General features: G+C 43.2%; 1 protein-coding gene across 1 annotated transcript in view; it reads right to left on the reverse strand.

Annotated features, from left to right (window-relative positions):
- Nucleotides 1-2096: 2096 nt before the first annotated feature.
- The window catches only part of ZNRF3 (zinc and ring finger 3), a 35731-nt gene continuing 16531 nt past the window's right edge, over nt 2097-21296 (reverse strand). Inside the window, exons 2-8 of the mRNA XM_075718989.1 lie at nt 14271-14345; nt 10655-10786; nt 9597-9707; nt 8212-8379; nt 5755-5857; nt 3225-4970; nt 2097-2140 (exon numbers count right to left, since the gene is read on the reverse strand). Coding sequence (XP_075575104.1) covers nt 2097-2140; nt 3225-4970; nt 5755-5857; nt 8212-8379; nt 9597-9707; nt 10655-10786; nt 14271-14345 — 2379 coding nt within the window. The remainder of the gene's footprint in view (nt 2141-3224; nt 4971-5754; nt 5858-8211; nt 8380-9596; nt 9708-10654; nt 10787-14270; nt 14346-21296) is intronic.

Below are 21296 nucleotides of genomic sequence, written 5' to 3' on the forward strand. Positions count from 1 at the left end.
TAACCACATTTTACCACAACATGCTGTGTAGTTATAGAGTACAATGTGTCTTAGGTGGCTTTAGACAGTGCCTCACGAAACACCAAGCAGAATAACCAGGGTAGTATACCACAGCTTCTACAATGCATTTCTTTTGAGTGGAGGAAGGAGAAAGGTAAGACTTAAAAAAACCAACCAAACAAAAAACCCAAACCTTTAGAGTTTATTCTCCCAACACATACCACTTCAGTCATTCAGAGAATGAGTAAGTTTTCAGTAAGCTTTATACACAGAAAATGTGTTTATTGGAATTTTTCTTTTAATCTTATACCCAGATATTGCCTTGGATTCATTCTCTGAACAGCTGGAACTTGGTGTTTGTTCATTTAAAAAGATTTAATGTGAATTCCTTTAAATAGAATTATTTTTCCTAACTTATTGAGTACAGAAAGTAAAAGTAAACAAATGAATGTATTTGTTGTTTCTTAGATCTTTGCTTCTTTTAAAATATTTCATTTGGGACTATAAAGCAAACAAGTTAATTTTGCTGGTTCTCACAATTAGCCCAGTGCTGTCAAGGACATTACTTTGGCAGAAAATATAACATGAAGCGTACATCTCTTTCACGTCTTTTAAGTATCTCCAAAGCGTACTGAACTTTGGACAAATCTTTTCAGAAGACTGGCACTGTGGGCATTAAATAATTAGTTTCCCTTTAGGAGAATTCCTGCTGTGAATACACCAGACAGGATGACACTGTGTCCTCAGGCACATGCAGCATGACAGGCAATTTAAACCATGCTATGGTAGCCTCTTACTCAGAAGCCGCTGTTTCCACAGGAAACAATTGCTATCAGAAGTGACGACATATATTATCTCATGATAACAAACATCCCCACTAGTACAAGAACAAGAACAAAAGTATGTGCCCAGGCTAATGGGGTACAGAGAGCACTCTGTACACAAGACAAAAATGAAGCACAACTGGCTGGGCCCAAGAAACCTTTAAAACAGATCGATCTATGGAAGCTACATCAACCACAGCAAAGAAGAAAAGAATGATTAAACCAAGTCCCTCACTTTCCCACATGCACAAAAGGTGACAAGCACTGCTTCCCTTAGGCATGCCTGCAGTCTATAAGGAAACAAGACACCTTCTGACCTGCTTCCAAACTGAGCCAGCCAAGCTGCAAGCACCCTGCAAGCTCTGTTTTCCTGCATATGCCAGCATTCCTCACAGCCATAACAGGGGCTACAGGTGCCTGAAAAACTTCCTGTGGAAGGCAAGGTTCACTACCTACAAAGGTATTACCCTTTCTAAGCACTCTCTTCTAGCATCTGTTTGAGGGAGGGGTCCCCAGCATTCTTCACCAGTCAGAAGATACAATGAGGTCCATGGTTTAGCAGGAAGTGAGGGTGAGAACATTCTGAGCTACCAGTTTTCCTACCCCCACTCTGTTAAAACTAATCATAATGGCAGGAGACCCTTCCCTGCCAAATCATCAGAGCAGCATGAAAAGGGGAGGAGGGGAGAGGAGAAAGGAGACAGTCCAATGCTTCACCTCCCTCAAAATCGCTCATATAACTTGCTGGCTACTAGGATTTGCTACTGGGATTAGTCGGTATCTGAGCATCCATTCAGCAGCTGTATCCCTCTGGACTACTATATTTCAAGGTGCTATCTGGTTTCTAAGGCAGGTGTAGCCCTGAGCTTATCGAAGGCTGGACTCCTTTAAGTAGGAGATAACAGCATCTACACATAGCCTGGCTTATTTAACATACCGTGTTACCTCTCAGCAAGAGCTGACACGGTCACTTCTAAAAAGAAAATATAAATAACACTTTGTCATTAATATAGAAATGGCACTAGAGCTCAGAAATGCTCCACACCATGTCCCATGTGGGCTTTGCACACAAATGGAGGCCTGAAGGCTTCAGGCAAGAGGGAGAGAGGAGACAATCAAGCTGATGTGGACACAGAGGAAGAGGAAGCGGGGGAGGGACTTCTCCACATTACCACTTTTGTGTGTTTGTCAAAGCTTAAAAAAAATTAAGTCCATGAGAATTTGGAGTCTCTGATAAGCTCCGCTTCTCCATCCGGGATCACCTGGATAGGTCTAGTCACCGATTTGGCTTCTCTCCAAGGGATGAGATCCAGCACCTGAAGGATAAAGAAAACTAAGGAACATTGCATCTAGAATATTGCATCAGTTTTGGGGCCCCCAGAACAAGACATTGGCTGAAGCAAGTTCAGCAGAGAGCCAAGATGCTCAGAGGGCTGGAGCACTCACCCTGGGAGAAGAGGCTGAGGGACTGGGGCTTGTTCAGCCTGCAGAAGAGAAGGCTTTGCAGGCACCCCTAGCAGCTTTGCAATATCTACATGGAGGTTGCCACAATGATGGCGCCAGGATCTTCACAGTGATGCATTTTGGACAAGAGGAAGGCGCTTAAGTTGAAACATGAGGTGTTCAGACTGGATATAAGGAAAATCTTTTCACCATGCTGGCAGTCAAGCACGGGAACAGGGGCCCAGAGAGGAGTGCAGTCCATGTCCCTGGAGGTTGTCATGGCCTGACTGGATAAACTTGGTCTAATCTGACAAACTGAGTAACTTGGTCTGATCTCAGAGCTGGCCCTGCTTTGAGCAGGAGCTTGGCCTAGATGACGGCCTGAGGTCCCTTCCAATCTAGGGTACACTATGATTCTATGAACACCCTTAAACACAGCCCTGGCGAGGCAGGTACGGAATACCCCCTTCATTCTGTGAGTGGCTCTTTTTCCCCCCCTTGTTTATGTCCACAGCAGAGACTTCCCACATATTCTTCTACAGCAATTCCAAGTTTTTTGACTCTTTTTATCCTTCAGCTTGTCTGTCCCCTCCCAGCACTCTGGCCTTGCCTACCTAGGCAGCTCACCACGGCTGCCATACTGCCAGTGTCCCTGGCTGCAGGAGCTCTAATGGCAGCCTGGTACTAGCAGTCACTTTTTCCCTTCCCCACAAAGGATGAATATGAAAGCTCTTTTAAGGGTTAGATAGTAAACTACCATCTTCTCTTCCTCTAGCTATGACCAAATGAGCGCAGATAACAAGAGAATAACACTTTTGGGTGAAGGATTAGTCAATAACCTGCTCTTATGCAAAGGATGGCAGAAACCTTTACGGCTGCAGCTACCTAGGAAGCCAACAGCATTTCATACACTAGCACAGAAAGGTAGCGAGTAATCAAAAAAAGCACACATATTACCTGTGACCTTTGTGGTCGTCATCAGCTTCTGGGAGCTCAGAGTGGGACTGGGAAAGAGCATTCTGGCTTCCTCCTCCTGAGAGTAGTTCTGCCGCAGGAATGATGTTGCCTCGTAGCACACCTCCCTCTCGTCCTGTACCTCTCCTATACCTTGGCAGTGCAGGTAAGTATCTAGCTCAGGTGTTCCATCCCAGGAACTACAGCCTCCTGTGTGGGTCCCTTGGCACTCTGTAGGTAGGATCAGCTCACAGTCTCTGTCTTCAGGAATTATGGGAATGCGTTGACCCAGATCACATACACCCTTACAGCAGCTTGGCAAGGTGTCATCAGGAAGCGTGTACTGCACATTCACTGCATAGTCTTCTGTATAGCAGCCACCACCTCCACTGCCACTGTTGCTACTACAGGCTACCTGCTTCTCTTCATAGAAGCAGCAGGGCAACCCCTCATATTTTACCCCATCTGTCCTATGCAAGTGGTCTGAATTAATACTGTACAAGCCCGGGGTGTTCCCTGACTGTGGTTCTATTCCTGGGCCACACGTCCCCCACAGCGGAGAGCTAAGGAAGAGTGCACTACAGTCAGCTGTCCCATTGCTAGGCTCCAGGACAGAGTGCTGGAGTTCAAAGCAGCATGCGCATGCTTGCTCCATAAGCGGCTCTGCCGTCTCTGGATTCTTCCAGTTCCTTTTAACATCCAAGGCAGCACCAGCAGTGGCCTCATGTCCTCCCTCTGAGGTAGTGCCATTTGGATCCCTGTGCTCTAGTGAGGAATTACTGCTATAGTTCATATCCATGCTGCAATTAGACAGTTGGTCCCCTGAGGAAGAAGCTGGCACAGGCCTGCAGTCAGCACCCACCAGACTGTGACCATGAGCTGGAAGCTCGTCCTGGTGGGGGCCCTCCAAGAGAACAATTGCACCCCTGTTTGCACCACCAACCTCACCCGCTCGGCAAGGGCTCTTACTGCGGTAAACGTACGGGTCATAGTCACTGCTCAAAGAGCTGCGAAAGGTGGAGCAGCTCCCGTAAACCCCTTGGTTGCTGACCTCAGTGCAGTCAACCATGGAATCACTAGAGGAGCAGTGGCACTGACCAGAACTGCTGCTGCTGCTGTCACTCCCAGGGCAGTCAGCCAAATATCCACTGCACACTGAACGATGACCATGATAGCAGCTAAAGCTGGAGGTACTGCCACTCTCCAAGCGGGATGAGGGCACTACATGTACCACAGGGGGGAAAAGCATGCTGCTACCAGGCTGAAAGGCACGGGAAGGACCCTTTGAGGAAATGCCAGCTGGAGGCTGTCCATCTTGCTCAGGGTAACTAAGGCCTTGGAAGTAGTAGTGCTGATACATGGTCTCATATTGGGAAAAGCACGCTGCTTTGGAAAAGTTGCGCCCACCAAACTTGGGTCTTCGGAAGTTGTGAGCTGGAGAGTAAGCCCTATGTTCCAGGCTACAGTGATGCGTGTTTAAAGCATGGTCCAAATGAATAGGCTGATAACTTCGGATATAGGCTGGGGACTGGGCTTGGTAGAGGCTCTGTTCACCATGTCGCTCAACTGTAAGTACTGTGATAGGGTTTCCATGAGGGTCCATGCTTGTCCGAGTGGGATATGCTGTTATCTGGTTTGCTCTGTGCACTCGGCCTGGGTAATGGACAGGCAGAATCACCCTCTGCTGCCGGCTCCGTGCTGGGTTGATGGATTCCAGACAGACTGGACCTGCATTTCCCTTCTTCTGTTCTGAATGAGAGAAGTAAGAGTGGAGAAGTAGGAGGGAATAAAAAAGAATACGCTTTATGCAAGAAATAAGTACATTTTGTTCTGAATTTAGTTACATTACGCACATAAGAGAGTTTTAAAAAAAAGCACCAACTTTTTACACAGAAGGAAAAATAACAAAACAAACAAAGTAAGCCAAGAGCATCTGCCTGGAAGCCTTTGAAACACTCAATTGTATATTCTTTAAAAAGGAAAACAAGTGATTTCAGATACTGTTCTCATATATGCAAAACCTTCTGCTTACACAGCATTCCTGGACTTACAGGTTAAAAGCAAGGCTGGCAGTCATTGCTCAAGTTTTTACTTTACACGTTATTTTACGTAAATGTGTATTAATAGAAAACTTTTTCAAAACAGAGGAAGTGGAAGTGGGAGAAGGCAAGTAAGGGAAACCACATTCCAAGTTACAACACATGGAAAAATAAAAAACAATACATTGTCCTTTCTTTATAATTACCAAAAGAAAACATACCCATTTGTCCTCCTTGCATTCAGATGCTGACCAACGCTGCCCTCTTCTGGGCATCACACCCAGAATGAGGGAAAACCAGAAATGTGACCTGTTATTCCAGGGCATGCAGTCATTTTCAAAGAACTTAGTCCTAACTGTATTTCTAGGGTTGCGTTACAATAAAGACTATGGGCTCTATGGAGATTTACAAACAGGCACAATTTCTGTTTCATCTTGTAAGCTGCTAAGTCTGAAATGGATGACGCAACAGAGCATCTGTACTGTAGCACTTACCTATGATGTTATGGCGGCAGTGAGGGCAGGTATGATGCTGCAGTAGCCAAGGGTCCACACATTTCTTATGAAATCGGTGAGTGCAGGGAATGACACGCAGTTCCTACAGGAACAGATGAAGGAACATTAAAAAGTACTCCTTCCTCATGAGTGAATTTTTTACAGCTTATTTGTAGTTTTTTCAACCTGGCTACTAAACAGATAATTCCTAGTCTCGAAGTGGTAATAAGGAAAAAAATGCCATCTGTTCCAACACAGCCAAAAGCACAACAGCTAGTGATCAGCTGTCACTAAAAGAATAGTCTGCAGGCATGTTAGAACTCCATGCAGATATATTGCATTTCTTTAGGACACTTTTTGCTGTGTGTCCCTATGACGTAACACCTTGAAGGAGACCATCATTAAAGTTTTCTTTAATGTATTAAATGAACTTTAAAAAAAATTATCAATAGAGTCCATTTAATGATGCATCTTGCCTACAACTACTAGCAATAGCAAACACCCAGGGAAAAACAAAACCAACAGTGTATATGATACTTTTTCCCTTTCCCAGCACTCTCATCCTTCAGCTATTATCTGTTAAGCATTGGAACAGGCTGCCCAGAGAGGTGGTGGAGTCACCATCCCTGGAAGTGTTCAAAAAATGGGTAGACGTGGCACTTTGGGACATGGTTTACTGGGCATGGTGCTGTTGGGTTGACAGTTGGACTGATGATCTTAGAGATCTTTTCCAGTCTTCATGGTTCCTAGTTTTTACTTTCATTATAAATAATCCAGCCACCAAGCCAGGAAACATGAAATTGCTACTCTACCTTTAATTGGTTTAGTGGTGGACTTGGTAATGTTAGGCTAATGGTTGGACTGGATGATCTTAAAGGTCTTTTCCAACCTAAACGATTCTATGATTCTATGTTTACAGGATTTCCTGAGCCTGCTGGGTATCTACCAGTTCAGACACCTGCAACAGATCTTTCTTCCAAGTACCGCTCAAGTCTCCCCATGGGCTCAGGTTCTGAATTTGTAACATGCTTTGGCAAGAAGTTTCACAGGACTACCACCTGCTGGTGGAGAAACACCACATTTTGATTCAGATTGGGTCCTAGCAGTTTCTTTTAATTGCACCCAATCTTGGAAAAAAAAAGAACGTCTGATTCCTGTTCGTGCTCTCCATTCATGATTTTGTACTCCCTCTGCCCCCAAGTCATCTAGGACTAAACAGTCCTAGCCCACTCAGTCATTTTTTTGTACAGAAAGCATTCCAAATCTTTGATCACTTTGCGATTGCCCTTTTCCAAATCACCTTCATTTCCAACATATTTTTTGTGAAATGAAATCAGAAGTACACACAGTACTCAATGTGAGAGCATGACTGAACTTACACAGTGGTGTAATTATGTTTTCTGATCACTTCTCTAGATTCCCCCTTCTCATTTCTAATATCTGATTCGCCTTTTTGCCTGCCACAAAGCACCGATCTGCTTTCACAAAGCTATCTAAACCAGCTTCAAGATCTTGCTCCTGAACAGTAATGCTCACCTCACAACCCATCACTAATACATGTGAAGCTCTTCCCTGTGTATATCACTTCATGCTGAAGTTCATGCATGCATTTCCTGTCCAGTCAGTTTTGTACAGCCCTTCTGAAGTTCTTGTCTGCCTTCATCCTTGCTACTCTGAATAACTTCCCATCAGCTAACTTCATTAACTTTGTTTGTAGCTTGTAGCACTCAAATACTGCAGCTGGTGTTTTCTAGTGCCTTAAAAATGAGGAATCTTTTATGAATAATTTCAAAATAAAATGTCGTCAAATATTTTTTTATATGGGACTTCAAAGCTGTATCGACTGCCTCTATTCTAAGGAGCCTATTTCCTATTTCATCCTTTCATTGTTTCCTCTGGGTAGAACTGTGTGACAGAAGGCAAGAACTAACATCAATGCAGCGATGGTAACTGAGGAGTCAAAAAATGGTTCCTGAACCTTTTGGCATCTCTTCCTTCTCCTCCTCTGGTTTCCCAGCAGTGCTGTGTACCTGACATTTTAAAGACAAGGTGCCATCAAAGCCTGAGAAGTGGAACACGAAATGTATCCCTTATGTCCAACAGAGCTTGCATGCATCATCACCTTGGCACACAATTTGTTAAAAATACCCAGAGAACTAAATGCTGAGGTAACCCTGCCTTCTTTATGAGTTCTTCCTCAGAAAAGCAACTTGATAGAGGCAGCAACTTTCAGAATGAGATCCCTCACCTCTCACTTTGTAGTTTGGGGAAAAGCCCTTGAGATTTCTTTGGGAGCTGCAGAATGCAGTTGAGGCTGAGTTGGCTACTCAATGCAATCAGCCTGGCAAGCGGCACAACCTCAGTACGTAACGTACCCAACAGCCAGCCACATACCACAGTGCTAAAATAAACCAGCTACATTCTCAGCCCATGCTGAAGAAACCATTTATCCTTTACCTCCCCATCAATGTACTTCTCCAAGCAGATGGCACAGTCAGAGGTGGAGCTGCTACTGAGTGTGTCCAGTGCTCCACAGCTACCTTCCCGGTGTCCCTTACTTTTGGACTTAAACTTCCTGGTCTCCATTTTTTCCAGTGCTTGCACTGCAAGCCTGTTCATGGAATTCTACAACAGAAGAAAGAAAAAAAAAAAAGAAAAGAAAAAAAAAGGCAACGCTGCTGCATAAGGGACTGTAGTGTAGTAGCAGAGAAACACCACCATATCGAATTAATGTATCTTACCAAATCACGTCAGACTAATGTACCATTCCATAAATTAAGCGGAGAGGCTAATTAGAATTCAGATCAGAAGCCTCATGAAAAGAATGTATGCCACGTGCAGTACTGAGAATGATAAGCTACTTTGAATTGAAACAGGGTGAAGGTGCTGACAATTGGGATACGCTGCAACTGCTCAATTAATAGGCAGCAACTATTCAAGGCAACATATAAGACTTGGTCAGGAACTTTTTTTGAACTGTCAATATTGACTGTAATGCCCCATTATGTTGTTACCACCGTATTACCAGACGCAATGCTTGAGAGAGGGATTAAAATGAAATGCTACTGAATTAGCTGCATCATTTCCTACTCCCCCTGAATTTAATCAATAGTAGAAGTTTAGGAAGGCAGTGGGTTGTTTTCATTTTACTACAGAACTTATCATCCCCCCTTTTAACACTGTATTTTAACACTGCTGTTGGCCCATAACATCTTCAGATGCCTACACAGTATGTCTAAAGCAAGAGTCCTAAGCATCTACAATGCTCTGCATTCCTTTTACATGAATATACCGGACAGTTTACAACTACAAACTTCAGAGTCCATTAGCTTCCATTTGCTTTCCCTTTCATATTTGACAGGACAAACTTGAAGTATCTCACCTAGAATTTCTCCTAACCAAACTTTTTACCTTGCAAACCTGTCCCATTAAGAATCAATAGATGTTATTCTATTGAAGAAAGTTGCATTTTCAGTCCTGATATTCTCTCCACAATACAGCAACAAGAGCTTGGACTTCTTTAGAAGTATACCAGTGCTACTGATAATCAACCTCTGAACAACCAGAAATGTTCTTCCTTCCCAATGGCTAAATGGACTGCTTCCATACTCTTTTCATTTCAGGATTTAACTGAAAGAACATCACAGGTCAATGTAGATCTCCTTTAAAGACACTTCCAAATTTTTCCAGAGGCCTACATCCATGGATGTAGGATTCACTTTCCACAAAGGTGGCTATTCTAAGTCAGTGTCTGGCATTTCCAAAAGTAGTGAGCAAGTTCTTGGACAAAGTCAGAGAAGCTAACTTTCAGCATTCAGTGAATATCCCATTACTGCTCTTACCTGACTACGTCGCTGTTTCAGTTTGATCTTGACAAGAAGAATGAGGCAAACAAGAGACACAACCACAAAGAAGGCCAGGAAAATTCCCATATCAAAGTATTCAGTGGGTTGCTTAAAAATTAAAACAAAAATATTATTTTTCCTTTCTTTAGATCATACTCAAATCTCTTGTTCTTTTCTCTTCTCTACTTTCTCAGTGGTCACTGTCAAATGTACACAGTCACAATGGCAAAAGTCAGAGTATACACTGTTCTGTTCATTAACTAGGATTCTATGAGACAAAACCTGGATTTCATATGTCACTGCAAGTGAATGAAATACACAGAATGCCAGTCACAAGATGGCAGATTTACAGTGTCTCTGAACTGATCCCACAAAACCCAGGTTTTTTAACTGAGTGAATCACACTAACACAAATTTTCATGATTTATTGGTTTGCTTGTATGCTTAAGCAAGTGAAAATCAACATTTGAATTTTCAGTGAATGGCCCACTTCTCAAATACATTTCTTAACAGAAGAATTCCATAAAAATACAACAAAACTAAAGTGGTAACTGGGACATGGATGACCTCTAGCTTTGTTCTTCTTCTGTAAACTACATGTAGAGACTGTTCAAAGAAAGCTCTAGAAAAACTATTTTATATTACAATTACAAATATTGGATATCACATAATTAACCCATGTTTAAAATACCACACAGAATTATTAGTTAACACAGGGCAGACTACCTTAGAAATCTGAACTACCATGAGTGTGCAATAATAAAGATATTTAATTAAGAAAAAGGAAAACTTCTATTATATAAAATTTTTAGCCATTTATATATTCAAAAGAATCCTTATGAAAGACAGCAGATGCCACATTGTGGATTCTATACTTACATCAAGTGTAGCTGCTTGTCCACAGTGCAGTTGCTCAATTTATTTAGGTCAACAGAATTTCACATGTATTAATGCTCACGGGGAGCATCAAAACATCTTCACACTCAGTGCAGCTAGCAAGCACTGCATGAAGTAACAGCAGTGTAATACCTAGAAAAAGTTTCTTAATGTCTCACCCGTGGGGGGCGATGCTGAATCCTTGCTCGTGCCACTTTCTGCTTGTTAACTATGTTCATTAGCTTGACAGCATCAGCACCCTTCACATACACCACTGGTCTCTTCAGAGGGTCCTCTGAGCCCTGGTTCAGCTAGAACAACAACAACAACAAAAATCTACTCAAAAGGCATGTTTCAGGAAAACTACCTCTCTTTTGGACAATGGAGAGAAGAGTAAAGGAATATGAATGTGGATGGAATTGATTCAAGCACCAATTGTTCTCTTCTAGCACAGACCTTCACTTAAGTATTCCACAGAGTTAAACCTGAATTAAATTTTTGACTTAAGCTGCTTTTTTCTACTGACCAAAACTAAGATGAAGGATAAGCAAATGTTATTTCTGAACAGCAGCTTTAACTTAACTACATTATGTGCCAGTGCATATATTAATACTGTAATAAGTTAAACCTCATAATGAAGAGGAATAAAAATCTGCACGTTCCAAAACAATTGGCCTTGCGACATTTTCTGAACATTTTGTTATTTCAACTTTGTAGTTACATTATTCACATACAAATTTCTTCAGCTTTCTGAACAATCTCATGTCAGAGTCCTGCCTTTCAGACTCTTTGTACCTAGCCAATTTATTGAAGTCTGTAATTTCTGCTGTTTAACTCATTCAAACAGTTACCTGGGTTCTAGCAACCACCAGAGCTATTGATTGCAGGATGGGGGCCTCAAAGACTAAAGCACAAGGGTAGATAGCTTAATTCACCCTGAAACTTCCTTCCAGGTCCAGCTAAGTTTTTTTGAACGGCCAAATCATACAATCAGAAAACAATGTGGGTGGAAGGCACCCCATGAGTCCAACCTCCTGGTCAAGGCAGGGTCAACTATGACATCACACCAGGCTGCTCAGGGCTTTATCCAGTCAGATGTTGAAAACCTTCAAGTGTGGAGACTGCATAACTTCTCTGGCCAACAAATCCAGAAAAACAACGTGCTAAACTATATACCAGAGAGGGGAATAACAAGACAAGAGAATGGTTCTGTTACAAAATGTCACCAACATGATAAATTCATATAGCTTATTCCGACCCACAAGAAAAATCCTAGTATAGAGGCTGGTTGATACAAAATCAGCAAGGCACTGACAAGCAGATGGAAATGGTACAGGGGAAAGGAATGAGGTGACAGGAGTGTGAGCAAATTGAACAAGAGTAGCATATGGCAGAGATACCATATCTACATTGTTGATCTCTACCTGTTGTTTCTGGCTAAAACATGTAGAAGTTACCGACTGACTGGTCTATCACTTTCCTTACAAAGTACTCTACTCCATCCATCCGGATGATGGTGACAGGTTTCATTGAGACTTTAAAACAGATTCTTCCTAGTATTTGACTGGGCTTCTGAGAACACTGATCAAACTATTTTTAAGACAGATGTCTTTTGAAGAGCTAAAAACTAGCTGAAGTACTTGAATCCAACCCAGGGATCCTATGTGTCCACAAGGCTTGCTGGCCTAAGGCCAAATCCACTGTCCCTAAGTTCCCAGACATACATTCTCTCTCGAGCTTCCTCGACTAAGAAAGCATTCACCTGGCTCCTCAGTAGCTTTTGCACACTGCCAGACTTTTGCTAAACATGATGCTCTGGGTGCTGTTACTCCTCTTCAAACTAGACAAAAGTAAAACTAAGAAACAAATCAGACTTCACAGAGCATTTCTAAAAATAAAAGTTTCATTCTTAGTCTACAGCAGAAGACACTCAGATCAATGGGAATAAAACCCCACAAAATCTGTGTGTAAAGACCTTTCATTTGGTAGCAATTCTGCTACCAAATTTTCCGAGGACAATTCTTCTCCTCGTCAGACCTGCTTCCTACTTCTGTTCATTGACTGGCAGGAAGGATCGCCTTTCATAATACTCCATTCCTCCCTTTCAAAGCACTCTCCCCGAGTTGTTCTATTGCTTGGTAACAAGCATACCTGGGAAAGCCTCCTAAACAGCTCCCCTCAGTGTCTTAGGATACTTCCATTTGAATCAAAGATACTCCAGGTTAACCGATGTCAGTTTTTCCTCCATTGTTATCCATCTGTCATTGTTTTCCACAATTCCACAGTGCCAAAATGGTATTTATTTTAAAAACAAATTAATTAGTATCCCCTCATGTCGAGGGTTCTGAAGACTTTGGCTGAGAATCAAAATGCATGAAACACAAGTGTCCAGAGTAGCATGAGAAGGGAGCCCATCAAGTAACTCTTATGCTTAGAGTACGAAAGCTAGGTCTAGTCATTCCTCTCCTGTTCATGAGTGTTTGCATAGACTGCTGCTCTGTCCTCTAACAGAGCCTTCTTTGTCAGCTCCTGCACTAAGCCACTAACCTCCTTCCATTTTACTGGTACACCCAAAATATTAAATCATCCACTAGGCTAGTTTCCCAGCTATTGGGGACAGTTGCACCCAGTTTATTATCAAGAATCAAGGAAGGACAGCTGTTGCTGGTAGAGGGAAGAGAACAAGATGCAGTAACTCAGCTTCGCAAGTTCAGAGTGGGGTGGCTGAAAGTAACTGGAAGCTGCAATACAGAGAAAAAACTGGAAAAAGACAGATTACATCTTTGTGCAGATAATTTTTCTGTGTATAAAAGGGGAAAAAACATCCCTGAGAATGTTTGCAACTTCAAGGCTGTAGCCTTGATGCACATGCAAAGCACAGTTCTCAAAGCATCCATTGCACAGGGTCTGCATTCCTTTGTCCAACAGATGCTCATTTCAGAACTAAAGCCAGCTTTTTAAATGTAAACACTGATGGTCTCTCTTTTCCCCAAGAAATTCAGGCTGCATTTAAAAACATTCAGCTTCACTTGTTTCTGCTGTAGCAGAAACAGCAATTTTGTTTCAAGACAAAACAAAACTAAACCAAATACGGACTATTTTTGTGCTTGTTATGTTTCTTCTCTCTACTCAAATAACTCGGAATTGGCTGGAAGGATCTTGTCAAAGCATTTCACAGAGCTATTACCTCACCCACTTCAAATGAAAAGATGGAAGTTGTACCGAGACCCCCAAAAAAGAAAAACCCAAAATAAAACACAAAATGTCCACAAAATACATAGGCCAGAAATCATCAGCTGTGAAGAAGAAAGAAATGTTTGGAAGTTTTATAAGAATCTTGTTTAGAACCAGGTTTGAAAGCCATTTTGCAACCTCAAAAATAGCAGCTGCTCAACAATACTATCGATCACAAGCTGGGTAGGGCCAAACACCCTGTGTTTTGTACACAGAGCTGGGCAAAGAAAACCTCCTTGACTCAGTAATGGGCCACAAAAAATTTGCCTCCATCCTGTCTCAAAACCTCAATCCCAGACCTGGATTCTGGATTCTAGCAAAGGCTAGAAGGAAAACATAACTCCCCAAACTTTTCTCTTTCTCCCACGTTATCAACACCTCCATTGCTTCTTGCCTGCCAGCAGATGAGCAGGAAAACCACAGCACCATGTTACCCAGGGTCAGCAGCTGCACGTCTTAAAGTAGGCGTGCTCCGAGACCTGTATGCTCTTAAGTCTTGCCTCAACAGCCCTAAAAGAACCCAACAGAGGCTGTAATAAAACTAGGCTCCCTTCTTCATACCTGATCAATGGCATCTGGGTTTTCAGAAACATCAAAGATGACGGCTGTGGCTCCTCGCTGTACTGCTCGTTTTGCCTGCAATAAGAAAGACAGCATCCTCAGTCCCACCCCAAAAGATGACTTCTTACCTCAAAAATGACTCCCTCTCCAGATAGCAAACTTAACATTTTGTGTTTCTGTGTAGTTAAAACAAATGACAGAGTAATTACAAACACAGGAGTTCCTGAACCACCATGGAATGTTACTAATCTTCACTACAGCTTCTACAATGTCTCTGCCCCTTCCTTCTCAAAATCCTCCTTCAACAAGCTTTTAAAGGAATTCAAATATGATTTAAACCCTCTAAAGACTTTAAATATAAGAATTTTTAAAAATTAAATTATGTTCTTTTTCTCCATGTTACTTGGAAGTGCCATTAAAAACAATCTTCCCTATGATTTGTGGTGGAGAGACAAGCTCACTACTGTAGGAAATAAAGGTGAACCAGGTTCTTTACACCTTTCCAGCATCATTCTCACAGTCACGACAAACTCTAGCTTCTTGCAATCCTTGCAAAAAGTGCCTCGGAGAATACCGCTCTTTCTGACCATTAGAGGTCAGAACTGTTGCATACAACACTTTGCACACAGATAATATCAGACCTATTTATATGCACAGCTTTTCATCAAACACACAGTCCAGACCTGGAGTTACCAACAGCACAGGGAGATATTAGGACGTATTAAAATCCTCTGGGATAGAGAAAACAGTACTTTAACCACCGACGCTAAGCCAGGGTATTTTTACCAGTTTCTGCCACTGTGCCTCTGTATGTTCTGTTCACATGCTGTTCAATGGCTCCACAGAGCAAACATTCCCAGTAACTTTTCAAAGCTGTGACCGCCTTTGTGGGATGCAGAATGCAAGTAACTATTTCTCCAAGTGGTGACAGCTATCACCATCACAGTACCAAACAAGAGGACACCAGCTCTTCATAGAGACTAGCAGAACCTGAACTTAAATTGAGATATAAAAGAAACATATTGAAGTGACAAATTATGAAATATCACTTAGTGTTTTCCAAGAATGTTGGCCAGTGCAGAGATGGTAGTTTGAACACCCACAGGTCACTTTCTTGGCTCTATTCTCACATTTTGTTTTTATTTTACATCAACCAAGCCCATCAGACAGTGCATGAGGGAAGCCAGCTCCCAAATGGGGTCTCTTTCTCAGCCCAGCAGGTATTTGTCCCCTTTGAAGTCAGCACAGCTGGCTAATCACTAATAGCTCTTGGGGAGGAAAAGTTAAAAGGAATCTGCTACACGTTCTCCACTGCAGTGGCCCCGAGGTGAAAGCTCACCCAGGTTTCCCAGGCACCTTTCGCAGACATGCAGCGCCCGTAGCACTCTTCCGGCCATTTAGACTGTTCTTTCAGGACGGTCAGTCAACAAGCAAGGCACTTTGATCTCTGAAGGTATTTTTAAAGATATTTTGCAACTTGGTTCAGAAAAAAAACCCGAATTTTGTGAACACACCGAGTGAGCAATTCATTAAGTTTCCACCACCAAGATGCCACCTGCACTCCTTACTTTGTATTGCAAAACCAGGTGTTAAGAGACGAAAAGCACCGAGTTCAAAAATCCTGCTGGAGAAGAGAACGGCAAGCGGGCAGGACCGTCCGCCGCCTCCCCCCTCCTGCAAACTTGCTGAGCTGGTGTAACCCCGGCCGACGGCCGCCAGCGGCGTGCGCCAGGCCCCAAGCAAGGGAAGGACCGGGCCGTCCTCCACCGGCGGCGGCGGCTCCCGCTCCCGCTCCCCGCTCGTGGCCGTGCCGCGGCCTCGCCGCCCCCCTCCCCGCGGCCCCGCCGCGGCCCAGCGCAAACCGCCCCCGCCCCAGCCCCGGAAGTGACGTCCCGCCCGGGGCGCGAGGGGCGCCCGGCAGCCGTTGGGAGAACTGGGAAACACGGATTTTTTAGTTTTTATTCCCCTTCCCCTCCCCCCCCGCCCCCGCTAGGGTTTAAATCCCGATCCCAAAGAAAGAGCTGTGTGGGAACGCGCGCCAGGCTCTCGCCGCGGCCCCTGCAGGCGCGGGGGGCTACGGGGGCTTCGCCCAACGGGACCCCGGCGGCGGAGGCCGGTTCCGGGGCGGCCCCCGGGCACCCTGCGCGGCGGCAGCAGCAGGCAGGCAGCCCGCGGGGAGCGGCGGGGAAGGTGGGTGCCGCGGCGGCGCGCTCCATGGAGCCCGCTCCGGCGCTGCCGGGGCTCCGGCTCCGCGGCTTGGCGGCAGCCCGCCTGACCTTCCAGGTTTCGCTGGCAAGAGATCAGAGAGCAGCCGCAAACACACCACAGCCTGCCGCTCCCCCTTCCTCCCCCCCTCCTCGAGCTCGTTTTTAAAACCACTGCACTTTGTTGAGGAGCAAACGAGTGCGAGCAGGCTGGGGCCTGAGCGCAGCCGCTTGCTCTTCGTCTGGCATTCACCTCCTTCCCTTCGGTTCAAGATGGCAGCCGGGGGGCCCCGAGCGCACCTGGGGCTGGCGGCCCCGCTGCCCGCCTCGGAAGGCCGGTCGGCTCGGGGGGGGGCCGCCTGGAAAGCCTGGCTGCCACCGCCCCCTCCTCCCTCACCCCCCAGAAAGCTGTAGGATAGTTAAAGCCAAAACGTCTTTGAAAATATCCTGTCCACCACTCAGTAATCGGGACAGCTCGAAATAACACCGCAATGTAAGTCCCGCTTAAAATAATGCCAGTCTATAATAGGCATGTGACTTTGTCGTGTGGGGCTATTCAGCATTTAAAGACTGCCCCTAAATAATTTTTCTGAGCAAAGTGGCCAAAACCTAAATTCAAAATAAAGACACGCATTGGATGGGGGGGGGGGGCGGGGGAAGAGGGGAGAAAACAACAAGTTGTACTGGTACGTGCTTTAACCCTTATGATACCCGTGCCAAACAAACAGGCATCTCCTCCATTCAATTCCCATGCGATTGACAGAAAGCAGTAAAGGTGCCAGGCATATCCCTTCCTGAGATTATTTGTCTTCTGTGGTTTAAAATCAATGACTATCAGTACACAGCAGTATTCTTCCTTTTTTGTAAAGAGTAATAAAAAAAAACAAAACAAAAAATTGGTAACCCCCCTTTTAGTAAGTCAAATGATCACTCTCTGTTCACAGTGACAACAACCTCCCAGTCCTTTGCATTCAGAGTGTGAAAGCCTACGCTACTGCAGAGCAATGGGCTCTGACCTGTTCACTCTACATGGCCGCTACATGCAAGCACCACCATCGTAACTTTCACTTTTTCTGTAAAGTGCTCCCACATCCTAGCTGGAGTTCCAGGGAAGTTATACATGTTCCGTGTAGATCAGCAGCTAACTAAATGCCTGACAGGCAGAAACATAGGGCTCAATTGTGCAAAAACACTGATGTAGAGAGCACTAAGCATGCCTTGGTCCTAGAAGCAGGGCTGGAAACGGCAACAATCTTCAACAAGCCCTGTATTGGCAATTCAAAAATTCTTTTGTCCCTAAGTGCAAACATATAGGTTAAATATAAATAGGTCTTTATAGGATAGAGACAAGTCACCTGGCATCTTATTTGACAAGCACCTTAACTCACTGTGTGAAATTACTGTAATTTTTGTGGAAGGGAGATACATTTTTTTACAGGGGGCAACTGACTGTTACTGGCATTTCCTCCTTGTGTTACATGTAATGATGGTGTAAAAATAACAATGGTTTGCACTTGCAACCTATGCTACCATGTCTAAGTGCTGTGGTTGGGAACTGCCTTACTTAAAAAAAAACCCTCTCAAACTATTTCTGGTAGAACACAGCTGGTCAGCAAGGGAGACCTAACAAAAATCTGGCAGTATACAGCTGAAAAAAAAAGAGCAATCTCCTCAGTTTCTTCTTTCATTTTTAGGAATGACGTTCCAAATGTGGAAATTTGTTACAAAACCAAGGACTCCTGTATGAATCTCTTGTCATCATCATACGTGGTAATCCCTGCAATATGAAGAAGGTTCATGCTGTTCACATGGCAGCCCTCTTTTCCTATATGAACTCTAACCAGCTCCCTGACTGTGTGCTCCCCAGATGAGGAAACTAAGACAATCACAGCCTGAATCTCATATTGCTCATTGTATGAATTCAGAGATAACTCTGATTAAGTTAGGTTTCCTTTTCCATGTATTAGCCCCATCTTTAGGCCCCATCAATACTGATGACAGTGCGCTGAGAAAGGCCTCACAGGTCTGGACACTTACAGAAGGAGGAAAAAAATCTCCAGTTCTGGTTTTCAGATCTTCTGAGCAGCGGTAACTTTTGCAAATTCCTTTCACAGGCCTGTTTCAGAGTGCCCCAATAAATGCAGCTATAATATTGCCAGAAGCACAGGGGCCAAAGAGAAGACAGAGCAAGAACAAGCATTTTCAGTGGATGTAGATAACAGACTGGCCATGCAGAAGTAGCCTATACTGCACAATTAGAGGGGAAGAATAAATCTTTAGAACTGCTGAAACAGCAACAAAACAGGAAGAGGTTCATTTACAGCATGATAACATTATGGACCGGTGATATAGGCAGAGCAAACCACCTGATGAGGAATAATATTTGTATTTAAAATTTATCCTAGCAATCTGGAGTAAGAAAAGCAGTAAATGAAGTGCAGAGAATTTCAGTCCATAACTGCACTGAACACTTTGCAGCAATATATTGCAACTACCGCAGCAGCAAATGCTAGAAGCTGTATCCCAGTATCCATTCTAACCTTTTCTTGTGTACTGGTTTTACTTGTATACAGATTCAGGTTCCATTTGAAGTACCATTTTTGTGTATTGGTTTCAAGTCTTGTGGTTTTTTACCCCCTGAAAGTACATGCAAAATCAGCTTAGCTCAGAACTGCAGATAAATCCCTATTCTTCTTGGTAACAGAATTAATAGTAACTACCAGTTTTTTCTTTTTAATATTAGTGCCATTTAAAATTAATATTTTCAAGTCTTCACAGCAGTTTCTATTGGATTTTTTCTTCTTTGTCTCTGACATAGTATACAACAGCTTAGAAGTGGTTCAAAGACATTTCAGTTAATCATAACCCAGGCATGGAACAATCAAGCAAGTTAGTAGTGTTTCCCCTTAGAAAGCCAAAAAAACCCCAAGCTTCAAAAATCTACTGTCTTGTGCATTAACGATACTACAAAACTAAACATAATAGCTAGTGTGAGTAGGCTGAAAATAAAAAGGACAAGACAGACAAGTGTCTAGGGGCTCTACTTAAACCTATTAGACCTCATACTGCAGCATGACCGGAAGAATACAGATCATTGCTATGTCAATCTCACTGTCCTTGTTCAATCTACAGATTTGATCAAAACACGCAGACCAGAATAAAATGCAAGAAAGCAGTGAATGATTCTGCCCTAAATGCACCAAGTCCAGGGCTGTAAAATGGAACTGAATCTCTTAGGATGAAATAGTACCATCAAAGGATGCACAAAAGGTATCCCTGGTGCAGAGAGAAAGGAATATGTACCCTGAAACATACCCCCACCTTCCTAGGTATGTGCAAGTTGTGCCTGGGGAGAGTCTAGTAGTCCCCCAGTCATGACTAAGGGACTGCAGAGAAAACACAAAAAGGTCTGTTTCTTTTGGACTGTTTATTTTGCTAACCCTTTACAGTAAACTTTATTATTTAAGATTATCACTTGGATTAAATCATCTGGTCAGTAGGGTAGAAGATGACAACAGCAGATGAAGGCAATCAAGCTCATGAAGAATGCTGTTAAAATAACCAGCAAATATTTGTACTTGTCTGTATCATAAAATATGGATAACGTGCACCTTGACTGTCACTATTGTTAAGAGTTTCAGCCACTTCAGGAATCTTTTCAGATGACACCTTAAGTTTTTCTTTGTAAATGAGCATTAAAAAGAGATCCACCATTTGCTAGACTTCATTCAAACACCTGGTAGACATTTGACTATCTTCTCTAGTTGAATGTTGGACATAGGCACCTCTAAAGTAACTAAAATGATCGGGGATAGAAAACCCACCTTTGAATTTGCCCTTCCTCAATTCCTTAAACATCACCAGCCTAGGACTTTATCAGAAGCCCTCTGATGAAGAATACATTTGGCTACTTTATACTCAAAGAAAAATGTAAACAGAAGGATACATTGTGTTCATTACATATTTTAAAAGGATTTTTATTGCAATACATAATATTGGCTTCATCTATGTTTCTGTAGTGTTTTAATTTGTACAAAGATTGTCATAGCTCATGGAGAAGCCTGATGAAAAGTTACTTTAGAGTGCATTTTAGACACCTACTTGTTATGAACTCACTGTTGATAACCATTACCAATAAGATGTATAGCAAATATTGCCTCAGATTAAAATGTGGAAGAATTTACTAGACCCTGTAATCTAGAGAGGATGAGAGGAAACGCATATGACAGAAATGTGAGGAAAGTATCTCTTCACATCTCCAGGCCTGAGGAAATTTTAGTTATTACCTCAAAGGACACCAGAAAGATTTGAAGAGCTCTGCACTCCCTTCCCGCGGGCCAGATGAATACAATCAGGAAGCAACAACTTCCTTGATGAGGCAAACTTTCAACTGGAGGGACCAGATGATTATTAAACAGGTGCACTGCTTCCTCTCACTCATTCAAACCAGGTAGGACAGCAACAACCAAAACAGTAAGAAGGTCAGCCACTTGTTGACATCTAGAAGCACCTTACATGCTTGCAGATACAAACGCTGCAAGCATCTCCTCCTCTGCTTTCTAGTATGGCCTCACTCCAATTAGTATGTCAGTTACGCAACAGTGGAGAAACCAACATAAGAAAAAAAGCTGCTTAACAAGGTCCCCGTTAAAGAGAAAAATCATCCCAACAACATTAGCCTTTATTCAGTACATTTATTTCTTTTGCCAGAGTTAGAATTCCCTCACAATATACAGCTGTATTTACATATGAGGACATGACACTAATCTAATGGGTAGCAGAGAGTGAATAAATTACAGATGAGAGAAGGACTGAGGCTTGG

The sequence above is a fragment of the Pelecanus crispus genome, chromosome 11, assembly GCF_030463565.1.
Source record: "Pelecanus crispus isolate bPelCri1 chromosome 11, bPelCri1.pri, whole genome shotgun sequence".
NCBI classification, from domain to species: Eukaryota; Metazoa; Chordata; class Aves; order Pelecaniformes; family Pelecanidae; genus Pelecanus; species Pelecanus crispus.